Consider the following 18323-nt stretch of genomic DNA (forward strand, 5'->3'; position numbering starts at 1 on the left):
CCGTCGTAACTCATTTCGGCATCAATTTTCAAATTTCCCCGTTCACCCCCGGATTGCCACCGTCGTCACTATTGTTTCTGGCGACCTTTCGGCAAACCAACACTATCGGAAGAAACGCTTCCTCCAATCCGACCGTTATCAATTTTCACCGTCAGAAGCCCGCAGACGCGCCCACACGCGTCGCCTCCTTCTCCGCACCTAAGGCTTGTACGATGTCACTTAAACCGCGCATGATAATGCGTTCGGCGGCCGATCCCGACGAATTTTCCACCGCCCACTTGTCCTCTTTCTTTTGTTCAATATCTGGCCTCAGATTTTATTTTTCACCCGGTTCACATGATATTTTCTCTCTTCAAATACTCATGGTTACTCCTCAAAACTTCACACCAAACTACGATGATTCTCTCAGGTGGTATCAAAATTATCAGAACTCAAATTCTACTGCTTAGGTTGCACACACTGGTAATTCATCTGTTTGCCTCTCTGAATCATCTTCTCTTAAACATTGAGTCCTTGATTCTGGTGCGTAAGATCATATTACAGATAATAAGAGTCTTTTCTCTTCCCTTTCCACCTCTGATTTCTTACCTACTATAACTTCTATCAATGCTTCTCAAACCCGATCTGAAGGGATTGACATTGTTCAAATTCTACATTTTCTCTCTGTTACTTATGTTCTCTATGTACCTAGTTGTCCATTTAATTTACTTTCAAGCATTCGTTTAACTCGTTCTCTTGATTGTATTGTCACATTCACTAACAATAATGTTACCTTTCAGGATTGGAGTTTGGGACAGATGATTGGCGTCAGATGTGAGTCTTAAGGCCTTTATTACCTCTTAGTGTCATCTTAGACATGCTTAGTCAAAGATTCTCCACTCACTATCCATGTTCAATTAGGTCATACCAGTCTTACCAAACTACTGAAGTTGGTGTCAAGTTTATCGAAAGTATCCATTTTACATTGTGAGCAGTGTTAGTTAGGGAAATACACTCATAGTCAACTTCCTAATCGAGTAAATAAACAAGCTTCGTTCTCTTTTGCTTTAGTTCACTCCGATGTTTGGGGTCTCTCGCGTACTGTTTTTACTCTTAAGTCTAGATATTTTGTCACCTTTATTGATGATTTTTCATGTTGCACATGGTTATTTTTAATGAAAAACAGATTTGAATTATTTTTTATTTTTGAACAATTTTATAAAGAAAAAAAAACTTAGTTTGATGTGTCTATTCGTACCTTAAGAAGTGATAATGCTCGTGGATACTTATCCCAACAATTTCAAACTTTTATGTCCAACAATGATATACTCCACCAAACATCTCGCCCTCTTATATCTCAACAAAACGGGGTAGCCGAACACAAAAATAGGCATCTCGTAGAAACCACTCAAACCCTACTTCTCAATGGTAATGTTCCACTACGGTTCTGAGAGGATGTTGTACTGATGACATGTTATCTTATAAATCACACGCCCCCACATGTCCTTAACGACAAAATAGTTCACTCAATTCTTTTTTCCATCCCCCTTTCACCTAATTCCTTCCTGTGTCTTCGGGTCTACATATTTTGTACACAATCTCTCTTCTTGTCTTGATAAACTACCAACTCGATCACTAAAGTGTGTTGTTCATGGTTATCATCGATTCCAAAAGGTTATTATTTCTATTCACATACTCTAAAACAATACCTCATATCGGCCAATGTTACCTTCTTCGAGTCTGTTCCATATTTCGAGTCCAGCCACGTAACTCCGGAACTCCTTCAGGAAAATACTCCCACATCAGTCTATGGATCCTTCCCCCACTTCTCGACCGCTTCGAACATATCAGCTTCGTCACCCAACGTCCTATCCCTGAGGTCATATTTGTCCTTGAGGTGATTGCAGACTCTCCTCAGACGCCCCCGTCATTACTGGATCCAATGCTGCCACCTGAGCCCGATCTTACGATTTCCCTTTAGAAAGGAATATGTAAAACACGAAACCCTTCTCCATATTATATTGATTTATGTTATCATCGTCTTTCCCCTTTTCATTATACTTGCTTGTCTTCTTTGTATTCTGTTTTCTATTCCTAAAACTCCAGGTGAAACTTTATCTCACCCGGAGCGGAGGCAAGAAATTATTAATGAGATGTGTTCCCTTCAAAGTAGAGGTATCTAGGAACTGGTTCCTCCCCCCTGAGAAAACTTTGGTAGGTTGTCATTGGATTTATACAGTGAAGGTTGGTCAAGATGGTAAGATAGGTTGATTTAAAGCTCACTTGGTAGTCAAAGGTTACACTCATGTTTTTGGGTTGGATTATAGTGATGCTTTCTTTCCTTTGGCCAAGAAAGCATTAATCTGACTTCTTCTCGCCATTGCAGCCATTCGACATTGGCCTCTTCATCAACTTAACATCAAAAATTCATTTTTACATGGAGAAGTATATATAGAGAAACCACCTCGATTTTTTTGCTCTGGAGGAGTCATTGAGCATGGTTTGTAGGCTACACATGTGTCTTTATAGTCTTAAGCAATCTCCAAGAGCATGGTTTGGCATATTCAACATTGTAGTACAACAACTTAGTATGGTCCGTAGTGAAGCTGACCATTTTGTGTTTTATCGTCACTCATCCCAAGAGTGCATTTATCTTATTGTGTATGTAAATGATATTATCATAACTGGTAGTGATCAACATGGGATACTCCATTATTTTTTGGGTATTGAGGTAGCCAATCTGAAGATGGTTTGGTGATTTCTCAGCAAAAATATGCTATGAGTATTTTGGAAGAAACAAGTTTGTTGAACGCTAAACCAGTTGATACTCCTGTAGATCAAAGTGTCAAACTCCCACCTAAGGGGAGCCTCTTTTTGACTTTGAAAGGTATATGAGATTGGTTGGAAAGTTGAATTATTTCACAATCACTCGTCCGAACATTTCTTTTGCAATTAGTATGGTAAACCAGTTCTTAAATTCTTTTTCTCAAGAAGACATGTACAATGTTGTCCAGATTCTGAGATACATCAAATGTACTCCAGGAAAAGGTCTCGTGTATGAAGATAAAAGACATATCAAATAGTTGGATACTCTGATGCTAGTTGGACAGGGTCATCCATGGATAGACGATCCACCTCTGGGTATTGTGTACTTGTTAGAGGAAACCTTATATCCTAGAAAAGTAAGAAACAAAATGTAATCGCAAGATCAAGTGTCGAGGCTGAGTATAAGGTTATGGCAATGGCAACATGTGAACTCATTTGGTTAAAACAGTTGCAAAAGGAACTTCAAATTGAAGAAGAAAGACCAATGACACTTGTTTGTGATAATCAAGCTGCATTGCACATTGATTCAAATCCACTCTTTCATGAGAGGACCAAAAATATTGAGATAGACTGTCACTTTGTTAGATAAAAGATTGAATCAGGTGATATCGTCACAAACTTTGTCAACTCTAATGATAAATTGACAGAAATGTTTACAAAATCCTTGCGAAGTTCCATAACTAATTATATATGTGACAAGTTTGGTACATCTGACTTAAATGCTCAAGCTTGAGGAAGAATGTTGATATGTGTATATATATAATGTTAAGAATACTTGTATATAGAATAGTCCCACATAGACTATATCATATAATTAACTGTAATCTCTCTATATATAATAGTCTCCGTAGTGCTTTTGAAAATACACAATTTTGAATTCAAATGCTACTTAGTCTTCACATTTAAACACCATTAATGCAATTAATGAAGCAAACTCTGTTCTTGAACATTTTGGACATCATTCTAGAAGGCCTACCTCAAGAATTAGAGTCCAATATATCCTTAATCAATGGAAAATTTGGTTCAATATCCATTGAAGAAGTTGAGATATTGCTTCTGTAAGAACAAAAATTGTTCTACAACAGATTCCTTGATTTTGATGATAACAAAGGATGAAACCAAAAATGGCACCCTAACGAAAAGTTTCTAAGTGTGCATGATTCTAAAGAAAGAAGGAAGAAATATGATGATGTCATCAGATACAAAACCAGATCAGATACAAAATATCAAATGATCAGAAGCATCTGAAGTAGAAACAAGTTATAGAAAGTCTAACTCTGAGCATAACAGCAAAGTATCAGAAGCATCTGGACAAGTAGTAAGCTCTAGAAGTTTTGACTCTGAACAAAGGTTTGTCTAACTTCAGAAGCTCTTGGCACTATCTGAAGAATCCATCAGAACTCACAAGAAATTAACATCAGAAGCAAGATTCCAAGATTCTCAAATACTTGAAGACTCTGATCATGGAATTGCTAATCATGAAGGAGTAACGTTTAAGTCAAGAAAAGATTTGCAAATGGATTTCCTAATTGAGAAAGAGACGTTAATCTCCAACTTCAATAAAGAAAATACTACTTGTGGTAAGTAGTCATTTCAAGAAGAAAAAGTCATCCTGCAGAAGCTATTTATGTGATGGCGTAACTTCATCTCAATATCCACCAGTTTCAACTACTACCTCACTGATCTATATAAAGGATTGCAAATCAACATTCAGCAATACTACACATACAAGGAAAAATCATACTGAAACATCAACACAAGAAAACCTTCTTGCTCTCTAAGATCTTCACGAAGCTTTTGCTTATAACGTGAAAAACTCTTGTTCTTAACACTGTAATATTTGCTTTCTTAGAAGCACTCTAGATTACATAAATCTTTCATTTATTGTTTGTTAATTTCCTCAAGTGACTTAGTGTAGTCTGTAAACTTGAGAGGACTAAGAGATTTTTCTCTTAGGCGTTGTTTGTAATCTTTCAAGATTAGTGGATTAAGTCCTTGTTGAAGGCGAAATCACCTTGGCCGGGTGGACTGGAGTAGCTTTGTGTTATAAGCGAACCAGTATAAAATCCTTGTGTGATTTTCATTTTGAAAAGCGCTTATTTTTCCAAACAATTCAAACCCCCCCTTTCTTGTTTTTCTCACCTTCAGCTTCTTTGCCATGTAGCACGTCTAGATCATTTTCTTAAAAAACCATAATTTATTCGATGTTCTGATTGAGAGCTAGCATTCGACCAGGTCGAAGTAGCTAGTCGAAGTTGTAGTAGTCAGCTGTATTCAATAGAGTCAAATACAATATATAATAGTCTAGAAATGTAACTTGTAATTTTGTATTTAAAATTTTGTACATTTTGGGCTTGGGTCAATTTGTATAGTTTGGGCCTAGACTTTAGTTGCCTATATAAAGGGCTTTGTATGATGTAAACATATAACTTCACTCAATCATAATTTTCATAATTCAGTTTTATCTCTTTTCTCTCTTCTTCTTCAATGTCTTTAGTCTTTCTTGAAAATATTTGTTCCAATAATTTGATATCAAGGAGTCCGGTTCCGTTTCAGAGAGAATCTATAATGGAAAACGGAACAACAACATCAATATATTTTCCAGCAAATCTATCGATTTTCAAAGAGGAGAACTATGAACGGTGGGTTGCGCATATGAAGGTCATCTTTAGATTTCAAGATGTGTATGAAATTATGAACAATGAAGTACAAACATTGGAAGTGAATGCAGATGATGCTCGATAAGTTGCACACAAGGAACTAAGAAAGAAAGATGGAAAAGATCTGTTCTTGATTCACCATTGTGTGGATTCTAATGTGTTTGAGAAGATTATCGAAGAAGAAGCGACGAAAGGAGCATGGGACAAGTTGAAAAGCTTGTACGACGAAGATGAAAAACTAAAAAGAGTGAAGTTTCAGACGTTAAGAAAGCAATTCGAGATGACTCAAATAAAGGTAGATGAATTAGTCCCATGATATCTTTCATGTGTGGTACTGCTAATGAATCAGATGAAGTCGTGTGATGAATCAATCAATAATTTGCACAATATTGAGAAAGTATTGAGATCTCTGACTGCAAAGTTTGATTATATAATAGTGTCAATTGAAGAGTCCGAGAACCTAGCTGAGATGAAGTTATAAGAACTTTAAGCTTCATTAGAGGATCATAAGATGAGGCTAGAGCAGAGGAACTCAAAAAGGGAGAAGGTGATTGAACATGCACTACAAGCAAGAATCATTGAGAAATTTGAAAAAAAGAAGGGTAAGAATCTTGCTAATGATGAGAAATCAAGCAAAAACTCAAAGAACCATTCTGATTCAGTCAAGAAAGGCACGGGCAACAAGTATTCTGGAAAGAAAGTTGACATGAAGGAGGTGCAGTGTTACAACTGTCAAAAATTTGGTCACTATGCTCGAGACTATTGAAAAAAGAAGGAAACACGAGCAAAACATAATGATAAAGTGTAGTATGTACATGTTGAATATGCCCCAACCCATTTGCTCTCTTACAATATCTAAATCCAGATTGAAGTCCGGAGACTTTGCCTTCAAACATCACCCATAATAGATTTTCATATTTTAACAATATGGAATCTAGATGCTTTTTCGGTTCAAATTGTAAAAAAAAAAAATCTTTTTATGATAACCAAATACACGCCAATCAAATCACTTATAATATTTTCTTAAACACATTTGATTTGAAAAGGAGGCCACAATAATGAAAAGAATTATCATATGGATAGTTTGATATGACACAAGAAACTCCTAATCAATTTAAAATAGCACCCCACATGGTTTTTAGCTGAATTTAACATGGTTTTGAGCTGAATTTTTTAATGAAATATTCAATAATTGATCGTTTATACAATTTAAATAATCAACACGTGGTTTTGCTTCGTATAACACAGCTGAACAATGTTAATACTATTTCAACAAAAAGTCAATAACAGGTTTAGTTTCTTATACAATCGTCATCATGGAGCATGATCCTTCTGCTATATCTAAGGGTTGATCAATTTCTTCATATATTTATCCGTTTTGGTCAATGATGTTATTCAAAATCTAACCATCTTCACTTATCTTCCTTATTACTGTATTCCACTATTTCTTATTTGTATTATTATGGAGGCAAAACAGATCTTACTTTGATTATGGATAAAATAAAACCAGATTGAATGATCATGTTTTTCTCTTTATTGTGTCTTACTTTATTTGTTCTTATACTTGTTTATTACTATAATGATGCCTTTTGTTGGTTTTTTTCTATAGTTGAAAACAAAATATGATTGACTGTTAAATGATCATAGCTGCAGAAGATAGAGATAACAAGTTCCTAACAAAAGCTGTTGAAGAAGCATATAAAGGTGTTGAATGCGGTGATGGACGCCCATTTGGTGCAGTCATTGTTCAAAATGATGAACTTGTTGTTAGCTGTCATAATATGGTTTTGAGAAACAAAGATCCTACTGCTCATGCTGAGGTTATTGCCATAAGAGAGGTCGAATTCATTTTTATCTTTTTCTCTTGTTGCTCGATGTTTTGTGTGTCAGTGTTGTGTCTGGTGTCAGGGCTTCATAGAATCTATGCGTGATGTTATATAATTGGAAGCTATTATCTGCAGGCTTGTCAAAAGCTGGATCAAACTTACCTTCCTGAATGTGAAATCTACGCGTCTTGTGAGCCTTGTCCAATGTGTTTTGGTGCAATTCATCTTTCAAAAATTAAGGCAAGCCTTCAACCTCTCTCTCATTTTCTTCACATCACACATTTCTCTAACCTCTTTTAAATTGATCTCATTTTTGTTTCATTCACATCAAGCAGAGATTGGTTTATGGAGCCAAAGCAGAAGCCGCGGTAGCTATCGGATTCGATTGTTTTATCGCTGAAGCACAGAAGGACACTAGTTCTCATCAGAAGCCTCAGTTGGAGATCAAAAAGATAGATGGTACTGCTGCTGTAATTGCGGAACAAGTATTTGAGAAGACAAAGGGCAAGTATGCTCTCTACTGATTGCAATAAAGATGCATTTGCTATTGCTATGGCATTACAAAATGATCATTGATATGTTTCTGATTCATGTAATATATAACACAAGATTGTACAATTTGGAACTACTCTACTATTTTTTCTCGCAACTAATCGATAGTCGAAACCTGTGTATTGAAGAAATCACAAGGTGTTTGTGGACATCTTAAGAGTAAAACCTGAGTCAACCTAAGCTAGACCTCAAATCCTCCAACCTAGATTTGATCTGACCCTGCAACAACTCCAACCGATTCAAATACACTTCTAGCTCCAAAATCCTTTGTTTTAACCATTGCTCATCCCTCGCTTCCTCGGTGGATAACAACATTGGCAACACGTCGAGTGGCTCTACCGGAGCATCATCCAATAGTTCCTTCAGCAATGGTGAGAAACATGACCTCATGGTTTCCTCAATGAATCCATGTATACTACTAGTAGCATCACCATTGTCTGATGCAAGCCTTGCGCGCTTGTGCGCCCTTTTCTCCGTTTCTTCGCAATTGTCAACATGTTCACCCTTCATCTTAATGTCGTCAATTAGATCAGGACTGTCAGGAACTGGTCTTGATTCATCAACTTCCAAAACATCATGGTCTGTGTCATTGCCCCAAATCTTGCGGGAAATTTCGAAAATGGCTTGTTCATGGGAGCTTTTGAAAGAAACCTGAACCTCTTTGCCTTTATCCAAAACCATCTTGTGTTTTCTTTTTAACCTACGTAGCTTCTCAACAATCTGGTTCCTATTGAAATCCGTACTGAATTTTGGCATAACTTGATCATAGAACGAAGCTACATGGTTTTGAAGAGTGGTGCTTGTTCTTCCTTGTTGCTTGATGTAATCCAGATATCCTTTCAACAGTTCTATCTCATCTTGCTTTGTCCATATCCTCTGATATTGTCTCACCCCACCAGAATACTTGTTGTGTTGTCGTTTCGAGCGTGTTTCTTTAGTAGTGGTGGCAGTGTTTGTGTAATCTGTAGGGGCCGGCAAGGCCACGGTCACATCGGGGGAGGCATCAGAAATGGCAAGTCCAATGGGAATGGTGTGATCATCCACATCGTCCATTTGGTCTTCAACATTGTCGTTGTGAAAGTTTTCGTAGTCTGATTCGTCATTGCTAATGTCGAGATTTTCATGTTCGTCGTCGTCTTCTTCTTCAGATGATGATGAGGAGGAAGAAGATGAGGTTGACAAAATCCAAGAAACCAATGGTGAGAACATTGTTGAGGAGAGAACATACTTTCCCTTTTCGACGTATTAGAATATTGAACAAACCGTTTGTTCGTTGATGGTAGTTATGCATTTACTATGATTAGAATACTTATCGATGATTTCCGCAATTATAAATGGATTAAAAGAGCTTAATTAGTTCGACAATATCGGTCGTTGATTTTAGGTAGTCTTTTGTTTATTTAGAAATCTGTTGGTAAAAGAATATGACATGTGCGAGATACGAAGTGAAGTGAGTATAGGTATTCAATCCATATAACTCGTTTTCCGCATTTAGTGTTTAGTTGTGATTTGAACTAGATTACATCCCGTTGAGATTTTAGTTGTGAGAAACCAAAGAAAATGTCTGAAGCCAATTTGGAACCAGACAGAAAACAATACTCTACTTAGTCCTTATTAAATGAAAAAAAAAATCATTTTTTAAATATATTGAATCATTAATCTATTTAAACTACAGATGGAACAAATACATTATTCAATATATCTAAAAAGTTGACTTTTCTTATCATAAAAATCACAAATATGTTAGAATTTTAAACAACACGAACCTTCTAAGATTTTTAGAAAAACACTATGATAAAGGTGAAATTTGGAAAATCTATAGAAAAATTGATAGGTTGGAGATTTTAATTGTTGAAGCTGCATAAGCTTTTGGAAGCTAAAGTTTTCAGAAGCTGCACGAATTTTAAGAAGTTGAAATTTGTAGAAGTTGCATTTAGAAGTTGAACACCATAGCTTACTCTAGTCTTGCAACATCATATTCCACCTAAGCTAAAGTTTGTTAAAGTTAGTTAGAATTTGTTAGATCTTAAGCTTCTATATAACCACTTGTTGTAACTAACTTGATCAATGAATGAATGAGATTTTGCTTCCATCTATCTCTTTTCTTTGTTTTTATTCGTCTTCATCATGATTTGTGAAAACTTCATGATAGTATCAGAGCTCTTTTGAGCTCTGTTGCGCATCACTTGCTTCCAATGGTTCGTGGTGGTGTCAATATTGGAGCCAACACCATTGTCGATGCTCCGATTCAAGATCCATTGCAGCAATCTAGCAACGTGTAATATGTTCATCTTTCAAATGAACCTTCTTCTGTTTCGATTAACCTTGTGTTAACACATTCAAATTATCATGCATGGGCGAGATCCATGTGACGTGCGTTAGAAGAAAACAACAAATTTAATTTTGTTGATGGTTCCATTCCAGTTCCAGAGGAATTTGATCCAAGTTTTTAAGCTCGGAATCGCTGCAACATGTTAGTACACCCTGGGATTATGGATTCAGCTGAAGAATTCATAGCACAAAGTATCATTTTTCTTGAAAACGCCATTGATGTTTGGAATGAACTCAAGGAGCGTTTTTCACAAGTTCATTACACTCGTTTCTCTGAATTACAATGTGAAATCTTTGCTTTGAAGCAAGATTTACGATCAATTTCTGAGTATTTTACAATTTTGAAGGTTCTTTAGGAAGAACTTGAAGCCTATTTTTCTAGTCCTATATGGCCGTGCCCGCATCTTTATGTATACAACACAAATTTAAGTAATGCTAAGTAACAACATGAAGTTACACGCTCAATTCGATTTCTTATTGACTTGAATGACTCGTTTGATATGGTTCACTCTCAAGTCTTGTTGATGAATCATTTACCTATCATCAACAAGATATTTACTATAGTGATGCAACATGAACGACATACCAAAGTCTTGATTTCTGATGAATCCAAGATTCTCATTAAAGTTGTTGATTACAAGAAGTCTCAAGGCAGAGAGTGTGGCAATGGTTTCTCATCATTTGGAAATAAGAAAGTGTGCACACATTGTGAGAAAAATGGACACACAACTTATACATGCTATAAGAAGCATGACTTTCCTCCTTAGTTTGGAAAAAACAATATTGCAGCTAATAATTCTCCACTTGAAGAGAAAGATGATGTTGATGATTCAAAAGATTATAAAGGAAGTGATTCTTACACTTTCACCAAAGATCAATATGATCAAATTGTGAATTTGTTACATTCATTAAGCTCCCTTTGAAATTCAAATGCATCCTCTAGCAATGTGAACATGACATCTTATGCTAATCCTCATGTTACATCAGATATTTCCAGAATTTGTCATTCTTTAAATCATGTTAACATTAGATCATAGATTGTGGACTCTATTTCTACTAATCATATATGTTCATCCATGAATTTTTTTTATTCATATCAATATATAACACATGTTAGCATTAGATTACCTAATGGTAATATGGAAATGAAAAAATATTCTGGAACTATTATTTTCTCACTAGGTTTCACAGTGCACAATGTTCTGTTTGTACCCGAGTTTAATCTGAATTTATTGTACATTCCAAAATTATGTTTTCACAACACACAAAGTGCTAAATTCAGGAAAAGAATAGCTTGATGATGATTGCTTCGGCTGATTTCGTTGAAGCATTGTATTATCTTACCATCACACAAGCCTAACATCAAGCCAATATTACCACATCACAAGTTCCACCTCAATCTACATTTATTCTCAAGGCAGATTTGTAGCATTTCAGACTAGGTCATTTATCAAATACGAGACTCAGTAGTTTACGTAAACACATGCCTTTTGTAACTATAAACAAGAATTTTGTTTGTGACATATGCCATTATGCAAAACATAGAAAAAACTCTTTTCAACTTAGTGAAAATAAAGCTACTCAATGTTATGAGTTGATCCATTTTGACATTTTGGATCCATTGTTTATTCCATCTATACATGGCCACAAATATTTCATAACTTCTCTTGAGTCTTACAGTAAATTTACTTGGATAATTCTTTGTAAAACAAAATTTGAAGTTACTCATCTTGTTTAAAGATTCATATTTATGATTGAAAACCAATATAACTGCAAAGTTAAATTTGTTAGACCCTGAGTTTTTCATGCCTGAAGTTTATTCTTCCAAAGGCATTAAACATCAAACTAGTTTTTTTGAAACTCCCCAACAAAATAGGAGAGTTAAGAGAAAACATCAACACATTTTAAATGTAGGAAAAGCCTTACTTTTTCAGTCTAAGTTACCTAAACACTTTTGGTCCTATGTTATTCTTCATGCTATCCACCTCACAAATCGCATATCTAGTCTTTTACTTCAGGACAAATCACCCTTCTTTAATAGATTTTGACCTGAACCTCACTTAACTAAGTTAAAATATTTTGGATCCCTTTGTTATGTTACCTCCTTACAAAACCATAGAACCAAACTATATTCAAGAGCTTGAAATGGTGTTTTCTTTGGATACAAGCAAAATGTTAAAGGTGTTGTATTTCTTGACTTAAATACCAAATCCATTTTTGTCTATAGACATGTTATACACCATGATCATGTTCTTCCTTATTCTAACCCAAACCTACCTTTCAATTGGACATATCACCATGATCATAATGTTCATATTGACCATGTCATAATTTCTGTAACACCCTAATCCCGACTCAACATTTAATAAAATATTTCAAATAAAAATCACATATTAGAGTGTCACACATGCTTCACCAAAGCATAAAAGTCTCAAATACCAAATAGTCATGTAAAGTAAGCAGTGGAAATTAAATGAGTCTGACATAAAATCTCAACAAACAAACTCCAACATAAAAACAAAACATAACACAAATGGTCAAAGACATCTCATCCTCGGTGCTACATATCAGAGGGACTCCTATAAGACCCAATGATAAAATCTAAAAGAGGCGTCGATGCCATCCCATAAATTAGCAGCTACTCATGTACCTGATTGCATGTACTCCGGAGGAGCACATACGCCACAACAACAAACAGAGGGTGAGAATATATCTAACAAATATTAATAATGAAAATCAGCAAGACGGGATAGCATTAACGAATATAACGACATTCTCATTCACACTCAAAGCACAATCAAACAGATCATAACGCAAGTGCAATGCAATTCCACCATCTCTATCTTAAATGCATGTGATACCAAAATCATTGGGATCAGAGGTATTGTTGACTTCTCGACAAGTGTACCGATAATGTCGCAGTAATAAAAAGATATTGATTCCACATGGACTACAATTTAGCATGAAAATAGTTGTGCAATTATAAAAAGTAACGTTTAGGGGGTTTTGAATTTGAATTCGAGAAAATAAAAGTTGTTCTTAATTAATAAGAAAGCAGTCAGGTTTTGTTTAGGATCCCTTATTTCTCCCATGTTGATATCTAATGCATTACATGAATGAGAATGTTATTATATTTCCATGGAGAATTAACACAAGCATTATACCCAATCCCTTGAGGTATAGCTAACTAATTACCACTCGGGGACTCCTATCCATAATCAACCGGTGTAAGTGAAATTAGGCAATGCACATAACACTAATTCATCTGGCACTACCCGGGGTCTTCTATCCTTATTCAACCAGCGTAAGTACAACAATTGCCCTAGTTCTAACACATAGACTAATGTTCATTATTCCTATGTGCCCAGATCAGATTAAAAAAGCATCTCATATAAAAAGTATTAAGCAAAATAAGCAATTGAATAGAAATATAACTTCAATTATTCATGGAATGACAAATTAAACATTTGTCTCAACATGTTCAAAATAAGTTCATTAAACAAAACCTAACTTAGAGATGTTTAACTACTCATAATGATACAATCAAATACCAATTGATTAGATGAAGATTGCATCTGAAAATCCTTGAAGAACTGGCCTCCAATGGCTTCCAATGCTCTCAATATCGCGCTCTTGGTGATCTTTACCGTCACTTTCAGTCTCAAAATGCATAACCCTTGAAAAGATGCCAAAAACTCCCTTTTATATCAGTCAAGTCAGTCCATAATGCGTCAGAATAGGCCCATAAAATGACTCATCGCACGCGTGATAATTTGTATCATGCGTGCAATGTTGACTTTGCTTTTTTATCATGCTCGCGATGTTGCACGTGATTATTCTAGTAGATGCATGTTTTTGCTCATTTTCTCCATCTGATTTTCACTAAGTCCTTATTTCTTCATACTTAGTCATTTGTGCATCTTTTTTTGGCCTTTATTCTTCATTTTTTCTCCTCTTTAACTTGTTTTGATTCATTTCTTCAACTGAAAACATGCAATGACAGAGTGTTAACACAATTAACTTGTCTGCACTGCTAATTCCAAACAGAAAACAAGTTGCACACTAACAATTGAACATCACCATATGAAATTTTCTTTACCTGACCATAATTCTAGCTTCCAACTTCAATCCGGAAAATTCAGAAAACATCCTCAACCTTTGACAAGTACTCAACATGTCTCTCATCTCACCATTACTCGCTTAATTGATAGGGAAATCTCTTAATTAACATCTAAAATAGTTTATACTTAGTTTGATCATATTATAATAGAATTTTTCAAAGTAATAAAAACACACATATGAGGACTTTTTTTGGTTGTATCTTGGCTTATGTTCGGATAGGACATTTTTTGGAAAGTAGGTTTAAACCTATGGAGTTAGGTGTCTAGTTCTTCTTTTGTTATCATCCCATTCATTTCCTTATTAATGGTACTAAAGATATTTCTATTATGGTCCTCAATATTCATTTTGCATTCTTTTTCTCTTCTTTTTTTGAAGAAATTATTTTTAACTCCTTACTTTCACAAAATTTGAATTTTTAACCATTTTTTCTCTAGTACCCCAACCCCAAACTTAAACTTTGCTCACTTCCAAGAGTAACCCCAAACTTTTTTTTCATACAACTTTAGAACTAAAAATTTCTACCTAACTCCAAAGAGAGGGTGGAAAGATGAAATCTTTCAAGTCATATGGCTACTAAATACAACTAAGACACTGAAAGAAAGGTCAAACTTAAAGTGGTTAACAATGGACATATCCTATTACTACATGGTGGTTAAAAGGCTCAGAGTTCAAAGCAAACAACTGTCTTGGTGTGTGTCAATCAAACTAGATAAATTTAATCAAAAATAGTTCAAGCCTGATAAAACAATAATGCATGGATACACTCAATAAAAGGAATACTAAATAATAGAATTCATTTGTCTCAAACCTTACTAGTTGAGGTATCTGAAGGTTAAGTACAAGTCTCTTTATTCTTTTTTCATCCCTTGCCTTTAATTTGTAAGTCGCTTTCCTGATGATTAAGTTTCCTCGAATGGTACTTTTGGTTCATTTGTTCAATGCTACAAGTGCAATTTTTGTAAATCTGAAAGAAACAACAGTTGTAAACTCATTAATTAAAAGCAAACATTACTGAATTAATAAAATGGGAAAAAGTACTTATAAGTGCTATTAATCTTCGTTAGATATACATTCAAAAATAAAAAGAAACTTCTAAAAATAAAGAAAACTAGTTATATGTCTTTTCATATGTTATCATTGCAGAAAAGATCATGCATGTCATTCATGGTGTTGTTGAAGTCTCAAGTGTGACGGGTCCATTATGCTCGCATGTGCTATATTGTCCTTGCTTGCTCTTGATCTTGATTAGTAAAGTAATTCTCCATCTCTTCAGCGGTTACAAAGCATGCTCTTAAATTTTAAGCAGGCTTGCGGTCTTTTTGCTGGTTATAGAATTCTCTGAATACATGAGCGAATATCAGGGGTTCAACATACAAAGTGGGTGAAACTTATGTTATCCAACGTGTAACCTCCACTGCATGAGCTTCCATTCTTCTCTGAAACTTTGATACCTTTCAAGTATTTCCTTATACCACTAACCATTACACATTATGACATAGTTTGTAGAGTTGTGAAATACTTGAAAGGTTCATTTGGGAAAGGTTTATTGTTCAAAAGAGATTCAAATTAAGCTTCTTGGATTTTCAGATACTCATTGGGTTTGATGTTTGGATACTAGATGATCTACTTCGGGATATTATTTCTTCATTGGTTCTTCCTTGATTTCTTAGAAAGCTAAGAAACAAAAAAATTGTTTCTCGTAGCTCTTCTGAAGTTGAATATCGGGCACTATCTTTTGCAAGTTGTGAACTTCAATGGCTTATTTATTTGTTACATGATCTAAGATTCCAATATAGTAAATCACTTGTAATATATTGTGATAACCAAAGTGTAATCTATATTGTAGCTAATCTAGGTTTTCACAATCGCACAAAGCATTTGGAGATTGATTGTCATTTCGTGAGAGACAAGTTACTGCAGGGAGTATTCAAATTTATATTTGTCAAATCCCAAGCCCAGCTTGCTGAATTCTTCACAAAGCCACTGCCACCCAAAATATTCAATTACTTCATTTCCAATCTTAACATGTTTGATTTGTATCATGTTAAGCTTGAAGGAGGGTGTTCAAGTTGCATAAGTTTTCAGAAGCTGAAGCTTTTAGAAGTTGCATTCAAAAGTTGCATTTAGAATCTAAACACCATAACTTAGTGTAGTCTTTCCATATCACATTCCACCTAAGCTAAAGTTTGTTATAGTTAGTTAGAAGTTGTTAGATACTAAGCTTTTATATAATCACTTATTGTAACTAACTTGATCAATGAAGGAATGAGATTTTGCTTTTATCTATTTTTATTAATCTTCATCATGATTTGGGAAACTCCATGAAATAGATTGGGGAAAGACTGGACCAAACAAAGGGAGAATGTATTAGAGTTAACAGTTTGATAGAAAAAAAGATGAATTCATTGTTGATTGTGAATGGTTAACTAGCTATTACAAGTGAGATACTCATATAATATATAGCCAAAGATAAGAACTCTAAAAGTTAGTTACAACTAACTAACTAATTATGTTAATGGAATTGTCACACAAAACATTTGTATGAATCATATGTGTGTATCACACAACGCCTCAATCCAAACAAGATTACCAAGAAATATCCTTTTTTTTATAAATTTGATGTAATTGTACAGCTAGAACTCATATTAACATCAATCCAAACAAGATTACCAAGAAATCATATTCAATTTACTTGAAGAAGTTAGAGACTTTGCACACATAACTAAATATGTTGTGTGCCTCAGGATTGCGAATGAGTTGACACAAAGGTTAATTAAACATGGAAATTTCAATAAGGGATACATGGTCTTACAAAAGTACGAGGAGGTAGGGAAAGAAAGATCACACAAGAAACTAATAGTCAGTGGAAAAATGTCAACCAGATTAGTTGTGTACTTGAAAAATGAGTATATCGATTAGAAGATATGATTCAAAACATATTTTGGAGGTCGTGAAATGCTACACATCTCAAATTTTATTTCAATTAAAATTACATATTTCATGAACATAATAATTTTGTTCTTCTTAGGCTTCCCTTATCTCCAAACCAAACAAAGTTTATGGTCTCGGAGTTTTTTGAGAGGCAATGTGATTTTTCATTAGTGATCAAATTATTATCTAACATGCATCGCCCTTTTTCTATCTTAAAAACGCGCACGCAAGTTCAATACTCATATCACTCACTTGATATTTGATATCGGAGTGTTGAACCTAAGAATCAATTTATCATTTCTAGATTTTTTTTCATTATGCATCTAGAGAAGCAATGAAGGTAGGAAAAGAAGAAGAGGTTGTAACAATACGATCAATGAGACAATGTACACATCACATGTTCAGGTGATTCGTAAGTATATACATGAACGATATTAAAACAGATATTATACTTCTATCCTAATTAATGTTGTTATTCTCATATATCGCTAAATCAATTTAGATTTTATTTTTCTTCAATACTTTATTCTTATATATTTTCATAAAAGTCTATGTGTAATATTAGGAATGTTCATGTTTGAATTATTCACATTAGAATCCATGATGAATTTATAACCATTTATCACAACCTGTTTGTTTGTACAAAATTGATTATAAAATCGGTTATACCCATAACCAAATTTCATAATCGACTATGGATTTTATAATTAATTTTAAAGTTAATTATAGATTTTATAATTAATTTTAAAGTTAATAATTGATTTTCTAGTTAAAATTGATTTCGGATGTAAAATTAAATTTTTAAAAATGAATTTTATACATAAAAATGATTTTTTTTACCACAATCACCTGAAAATAAATTGTGAAAAGTTATACTAAATACATAGTGAAAGGCAGAGTAAAATGCGTCAAATAAATAGTGATGAATATTCTATAAAAAAAACCTATATATCAAATAAATAGATAAGGATATAGATAATCTGCACTAATTTATAATTTCATTTTTATTGAATAAAAAAATTAAAATTTTCTTCACGAAAGACTTACAATTTTTATATAGAGGGTGAAGCAAAAAATTTAATGCACCAATTTAAAT

At 34.2% G+C, this 18323-nt stretch overlaps 2 protein-coding genes across 3 annotated transcripts; one reads left to right on the forward strand and one right to left on the reverse strand.

The window, feature by feature from the left end:
* Positions 1-6671: 6671 nt before the first annotated feature.
* LOC127097904 (guanosine deaminase) lies at positions 6672-7974 on the forward strand. Of its 2 annotated transcripts, none has more exons than XM_051036388.1 (4): positions 6672-6812; positions 7113-7303; positions 7427-7531; positions 7627-7974. In XM_051036388.1, exons 1-4 carry the CDS (start codon positions 6782-6784, stop codon positions 7813-7815), a joined length of 516 nt encoding a protein of 171 aa, XP_050892345.1. In that variant the 5' UTR covers positions 6672-6781; the 3' UTR covers positions 7816-7974. The 2 variants fall into 2 exon arrangements, with proteins under 2 accessions (XP_050892345.1, XP_050892346.1); XM_051036389.1 differs by having other exon boundaries at positions 6703-6812; positions 7119-7303.
* A 40-nt stretch (positions 7975-8014) lies between these two features.
* Positions 8015-9052, reverse strand: LOC127095443 (probable transcription factor At5g28040). The gene has a single exon (XM_051034130.1). The coding sequence runs from the start codon at positions 9050-9052 to the stop codon at positions 8015-8017; it is 1038 nt and encodes a 345-aa protein (XP_050890087.1).
* Positions 9053-18323: the final 9271 nt, after the last annotated feature.

This window comes from Lathyrus oleraceus, chromosome 6, assembly GCF_024323335.1.
Source record: "Lathyrus oleraceus cultivar Zhongwan6 chromosome 6, CAAS_Psat_ZW6_1.0, whole genome shotgun sequence".
Lineage (NCBI taxonomy): Eukaryota > Viridiplantae > Streptophyta > Magnoliopsida > Fabales > Fabaceae > Lathyrus > Lathyrus oleraceus.